This window comes from Lepisma saccharinum, unplaced genomic scaffold (genome assembly GCF_977018435.1).
Source record: "Lepisma saccharinum unplaced genomic scaffold, izLepSacc3.1 HAP1_SCAFFOLD_586, whole genome shotgun sequence".
NCBI classification, from domain to species: domain Eukaryota; kingdom Metazoa; phylum Arthropoda; class Insecta; order Zygentoma; family Lepismatidae; genus Lepisma; species Lepisma saccharinum.
The window spans coordinates 128224-134652 of record NW_028143259.1 but is presented as its reverse complement, the minus strand read 5'-3'; the positions used below and the strand labels follow the sequence as shown (position 1 = coordinate 134652).

General features: G+C 44.2%; 1 protein-coding gene across 1 annotated transcript; it reads right to left on the bottom strand.

The window, feature by feature from the left end:
- Positions 1 to 755: 755 nt before the first annotated feature.
- LOC145983045 (uncharacterized) lies at positions 756 to 2845 on the bottom strand. Its single transcript, XM_083116327.1, has 2 exons — positions 1937 to 2845; positions 756 to 1469 (listed from the first exon to the last, which is right to left on the bottom strand). Exons 1-2 carry the CDS (start codon positions 2219 to 2221, stop codon positions 756 to 758), a joined length of 999 nt encoding a protein of 332 aa, XP_082972453.1. The 5' UTR covers positions 2222 to 2845.
- Between the last annotated feature and the right edge of the window lie 3584 nt (positions 2846 to 6429).

Genomic DNA, 6429 nt, shown 5'->3' with positions numbered 1-6429 from the left:
GTTAGGTTAGGTTAGGTTAGGTTAGGTTAGGTTAGGTTAGGTTAGGTTAGGTTAGGTTAGGTTAGGTTAGGTTAGGTTAGGTTCTCTCGTGGTAACCAAAATCCAACCTCCGGATGTAGCACATATTCGTGGAACTATTTGTGGAACCAGTTGAGAAAGACATTTTTAGAGTGGAATAAAGAAAGTGTTTCTCAATATTTGTTTTAAATTAAATGTTCATATATTATTTCAAATAACATGCAACAGAGTGAAAGTACATATTTCTTTATTAACAATAAGTGAATTATTTAAACTGCACTCCACAATACACAAAATAGAAAACACTTTTCTTTACATTAAATTTGGGAGATACACATTCAAGTTCGTAAAACTTCTGAATATTTGTTTTAAATTAAATGTTCATTTATTATTTCAAATTACATGCAACAGAGTGAAAGTACATTTTTTATTATCAATGAGTGATTTATTTAAACTAACTGCACTCCACAATACACAAAATAGAAAACACTGTTCTTTACATTAAATTTGCAAGATACACATTCAAGTTCGTAAAGTTTCTTCAGTATGCGATTCGTTCGTTTTCAATGTCCAAGAGAAAAAACAATACAAAGTTTCAGCCTCATTAACGTATACTGAAGATTGAAAAATTATTATAATTATCTGATTTTAAAAATACCAACAGCAAATATTTCAGTCAAAATGCATAAGGCCTACAGCCACCAACGAGCTTTCAAAAAGTTTTATATCAAAGTTTTTTATCTTTTCTTGTTCCCCGAAGCACGTAACCATCTTCCAATCTCACGATACTCGGCGAGACAGCGTTCTGCCTCGTCTGATGAAATGGCCTTCCTCCGAAGCTCAAGAAATTTAACAAAACGAGAAATGGAACCTAGATAAGATAGACACGTCCCAGGTCTTCTATCCCGTATTTGATCTCGAAAGAAGAGACCGACTTTGGCAATTGCCGGTTCCTTGGCGATTTCGTCGTGACTTTCCAGACCGGCGGTGTCGATGACCGACTTCGCCTGTGACATGTGCTGTGCTGCAATCCGAGAATCTGTGCTCCCATCCGTCGATCTCAACCACTCCCGGAATTCGGCAAACGAGTCCATTTCGGGGTTGGGGCGACATGCTTGTTCTTTCTCGTAGTTGTGGTTGGCAACCTGCTCCAAGCAGTTCGACGACTCGGCCGTGAACTTTCCGAAAGGCATCGCGTTCTTCTTGTAACCGTGAACAAACTTGCAGTGCTTATCCAACCTTTTCACCTTCGAGGGACAACCAGGAAGAGGACAGTCCTTGCGACGCCCTGCCCTGATACATTCCCTCAATCCTCCCGGCGTGTAGCGATAGCCCGCAGATCTCTCGTGGCTCCAGGAATGCTTCCTGCGGAGATGTCTCGGGACGTTGACTAAACTGGCTTCACATTCGGGACAGACCTTTTTCATCCTCTTCCGCTCGCTGCCGGTAACCTGAAAAGATAAGAAGTTCCAAGTAATTATAATCAAGCTTTCCGATCGCACAATTTTAAAGATGAATCGGAAAAAAATGTTTAGAACATGCATCATATTGCTATCCTGGCAATGCAGTGGACGTGGGTTCGAATCCCGGCCAACATGACACCGTCGTGATTACCTCAACTGCATAAAATGGACTCTGAGTTTACGTGGAATAGAACACCATTCAAAGAAGTAAGCAACAATGGGAGCAAGTACCTGGTGCAAAACAATCATGCCCAAATGCACGTTATAATGTGTACTAAATACGTAAGAATGATGTTTTGAATACGTGATAAATGAAATATAAGTAAGCAAGCATACAAACAAATGTAACAAAAAGTTACTATATCAAGATAAATTATTACAATTATAATATAGATTGATTAGAAAGAAAACTTCACACTTGAATACACGCACAGAGAATGAAAGTAAAAAATTACCATGGCCTTTTCCTTGATCCTTCTGTACGCTCGCAAGAGCCCCATCGTAAAGGCGACATCCTTTGGAACTAGCGAGTTTGACTCCGTTTCCTGCAACTCTGGGAGAGTGGTTAGAGTTTGAACGCTTTCGGTCTCCCCCGGCTTCAGGCCTTCCAACTCGATGCGGCCAACTTCCTCTGCCTGGTGAGGCAGGACTCGCAAGAATCCACCTTCTCCCTCAAATTTGTCGATGGGTGCAACAGCATCGCTGCTCACCGAGGTGCATTGGTCTTTAGGTTCCTCCATGAAGCTCAAAGAACTGTGCGGAAAGTAGCACAAACCCCAAATGCAACAGAGAGAAGATGACACGCTTCCTTTTATAAGCGAAGTTAAGGGATGCCAAAAGTCAAACAGGGAGTCGCAAAGATCAGGGTGTACTCTGGAGACCGTGACTTGTGCTACATAGCAACGCGAACAGCTTTAGGTGATTGCATCATACTTGAACGATCGATCTAGCCTTATTTCAAATTATACTATAGATGAGAGATAATTATACATTTGTTCAAACATATTTCAAATTACACTGCGCCACAACCCAAACTGAAACATACACGTGTCAATTTCACAAAGGCTGAATGTCCTCATTTCTTATTGCATCCGAGTGTGGTGCTCTGGTTGGTTTCCTCAGCATGTTTTGAAGGGTTACCGATGTTAAAGCACTCTGGTAGGGACGCGTGTAAAACTTGTAAGTGTTCTCAGCCGTGGTGAGCGAATGGCTCATCAAACCTGCCAGATCGCTCCTTTCGTTCGGCGCTTGGGAGTGTACAAGAGAAACAGCCGTCTTTCTCATAACCCTGGAGGTAATCTTGGTGTTGCACCCAGCCTGGGCCCATATACTCTGTATGCAGTGTGAAAATTGGGAAACCGACATCCTCTTCCCTCCGTCGGTAACGAAGACAAAGTCGTTATCGGGGAAACAGCCGGGTCTAATGTTTTCAACGTAGGTCTTCAAATGGCCGTACACTTTTTGGGTGACGCAAATGTTAGCTGGTCCACAGTGTGCCGCCGTCTTGTGATCATGAACTCTAATGACGTGCACATCACGTTTCCCTTCCTCCACCTGTACCTGCAAGCAGGAAGTCTCCTGTAATTCCTTCAGTGTCATGTTTACTATTGCTGACGGCCTTTGCGCGGTGGAGAGTAGAATCTGCAACAACAAGTAGTTGCGGACAGTGGTGCGATCAGCTCTTGATGGCGTGAAGCTTTCGTCCGAAGTTACCTTCCGCAGAATCTCCTCGAAGCGCCGGGATACCGGCCCATTTTCAAACTTTGACACATTTTCGGGGGTTACGGCATTTTTCTGTTCTATTTCCATTACCTCGGATCGCCTCTTCTTCTCCAGAACTCGGAACGACTTTTCCCACTACTGGTAGTGAACCAGACAGCATCCAGCTTGCTCGGAAGAAACCAATTTCCGCTGCAGCGCAAATTTCACAAGGTTCGACAGAGAACCGAGGTAGGAGAGGCAAGTTCCCGGTCTTCGGTCGGCCAGGCTGTCTTCGAAAAAAGCTCTAGTCTTGGAGATCCCTCGAGCCGAAGCTAACTCGTTCAGATGTTCCAAGCAAGCAAAGTCAATCGCCGACTTTGCCTGAAATGCATGTTGATCCACTATCCGACGTTCCCTTACGAGCCCGCCATCCAGCGTCCCAAGCCACGACCGAAAATCTGCATACAATCGTTCCGATATCACAGATCTTGCATCCACTACATCCTCTTCATATTCTCCACCAGCACCATCTTCATCCTCAGGGCACGAGCTTGCGTCGACTCTCCTTCTCCGCTCCTCTGCAAGCAGACCTCTGTAGTCCTTGGAACTCCTGTCGTATCCGTGAACCACCGCCGCATGCTGGTCCAACCTCCTCACCTTAGCAGGGCAGACGGAAATCGGGCAAACTTTCAAACGTCTCTTTTGAATGCATTTCCTCAAAGAGCTTGGCAAGTAACGGAATGCAGAAGACTTCTCGCGGCTCCATCCGTGTTTGTTTCGGAGATGCCTCGGGACGTCCATCATGGAAATTCCGCATGCCGGGCACACCTTCCTGTTGCGTGCACGCTTGCTTTCCTGGAGACAAAAGAAAGCAAAATTTTACTTTACATCTTAATTACCATTTTCATTCACAATGAAACATAAAGAGCACATACAGGTAAGAGGATTACAAGTGTACCCAGATAAAGCTGTCAATCAGAAAACCCCAGGTGGCCGGCCACCTCAGGTAGCCGGCAACCAACCAACCGTGAAACGTAAAGAGCACATACAGGTAAGAGGATTACAAGTGTACCCAGATAAAGCTGTCAATCATATCACCCCAGGTGTTGCGGAATGACGAAAGGCAGATGCGAAAGTGCTTTAAAACAATGCAGAAAGTTGATGTTTTGAATGAGAACAAATATCCGGATAAAATGCTGTAAACGTGTCTAAACCAATGTGAATCGCGCTAACCCCTAACGCAGGGTGGTTGGTGAAGATAACGTGACGGTAAAGTAAGCCGTGGGTGGAGTGTTCGAGTCACGGGAAAAGTTTGATTCTCCATTTGAAATTCATGAAAAATGCTAAATCTTAACGGTTTTTCAATTTTCAACCGAAAATCCCGTTTTGGCGGGAAACTCAAAATATCTGGTGGGAGGGAAGCTGCATCATTCCCACACACGAAAACATGCAGGGCTAGCCTAAAGCAAAGTCGAAAGGGTGACTTTCCTAATTAAATCCGCGAGCCTGCGTCCTTCTCGGCCCCCTAACCCGCCATTTCGGGAAAATGCCGTTAAAGTGTACTTGTGGCTAACCGAGGAAGACAAAACTCGGGATTCTGGTAATTCGGTACCTCTCCTTTCAGATTGTAAAATTTGATAAGGTTCGAACCACGCAAAGTGTGAAAAATTGAAGAAAGGAAAAGACATTGTCCTTCTCGGCCCCCAAGAAGCGCTTCTCGGCCCCCCTAAGCCATTTTTTCGATTTCGAGCAAGCGAGTTCAAATTTCACACGTTGGTAGATCAAGTCAAGAGAACAAAAAAACTTAAATGCCATTTTGAGATATTTCCAAAAACGCGGCCTCCATCTTGGATAATGGCGGATTTTGTCACCAGCTACATGCACCTTCGGCCCTGAACAACCGTTGAAACTGGCTCCAGGCGGTGAATCGCGCTAACCCCTAACGCAGGGAGGTAGGGGAAGATAACGTGACGGTAAAGTAAGCCGTGGGTGGAGTGTTCGAGTCACGGGAAAAGTTTGATTCTCCATTTGAAATTCATGAAAAATGCTAAATCTTAACGGTTTTTCAAGTTTGAACGGAAAATCCCGTTTTGGCGCAAAACTCAAATAATTTCTTAGGATGGAAGCTACATCCTTCCCATACACGAAAACGTCGAAGGAAAGCTGAAAGTTACTTTTAGAGTCAAACTGGGAAGCAAAATTCCCAAGTGTGCAGGACCGTATTATTTTTTCTCGGCATAACGTGGACCTTTTTCAAAATTGAACAGGAAATTCAATTTCCGGGCAAAAGTGACAAAACTTGGGATTCGGGTAAATCAGTACCTCTCCTCACAGATTGTAAAATTTGATAAGGTTCGAACCACGCAAAGTATGAAAAATTGAAGAAAGGAAAAGACAATGTCCTTCTCGGCCCCCAAGAAGCGCTTCTCGGCCCCCTAAGCCATTTTTTCGATTTCGAGCTAGCGAGTTCAAATTTCACACGGAGGTAGATCAAGTCAAGGGAACAAAAAAACGTAAATGCCATTTTGAGATATTTCCAAAAACGCGGCCTCCATCTTGGAGGATTTTGTCCCCAGCGACATGCACATCCGTCCCTGAACACCCTTTCAAACTTGTTCCAGCAGACGTATCGCGCTAACGCCTAACGCAGGGTGGTTGGTGAAGATAACGTGATGGTAAATTAAGCAGTGGGTGGAGTGTTCGAGTCACGGGAAAAGTTTGATTCTCCATTTGAAATTCATGAAAAATGCTAAATCTTAACGGTTTTTCAATTTTCAACCGAAAATCCCGTTTTGGCGCGAAACTCAAATAATTTCTTAGGATGGAAGCTACATCCTTACCATACACGAAAACATGCAGGGCTAGCCTAAATCAAAGTCGAAAGGGTGACTTTTCTAATTAAATCCGCGAGCCTGCGTCCTTCTCGGCCCCCTAACCCGCCATTTCGGGAAATGCCGTTAAAGTGTACTTGTGGCTAACCGAGGAAGACAAAACTTGGGATTCTGGTAATTCGGTACCTCTCCTTTCAGATTGTAAAATTTGATAAGGTTCGAACCACGCAAAGTATGAAAAATTGAAGAAAGGAAAAGACAATGTCCTTCTCGGCCCCCAAGAAGTGCTTCTCGGCCCCCTAAGCCATTTTTTCGATTTCGAGCTAGCGAGTTCAAATGTCACACGTTGGTAGATCAAGTCAAGGGAACAAAAAAACTTAAATGCCATTTTGAGATATTTCCAAAAACGCGGCCTC

Excerpts from the sequence above, each read along its gene's own strand:
- LOC145983045 (XM_083116327.1), bottom strand. The coding sequence starts at position 2,221 with ATGGAGGAACCTAAAGACCAATGCACCTCGGTGAGCAGCGATGCTGTT. Across the intron at positions 1,470-1,936 it reads GGATCAAGGAAAAGGCCATG|GTTACCGGCAGCGAGCGGAA; the intron begins GTAATTTTTTAC and ends TTATCTTTTCAG.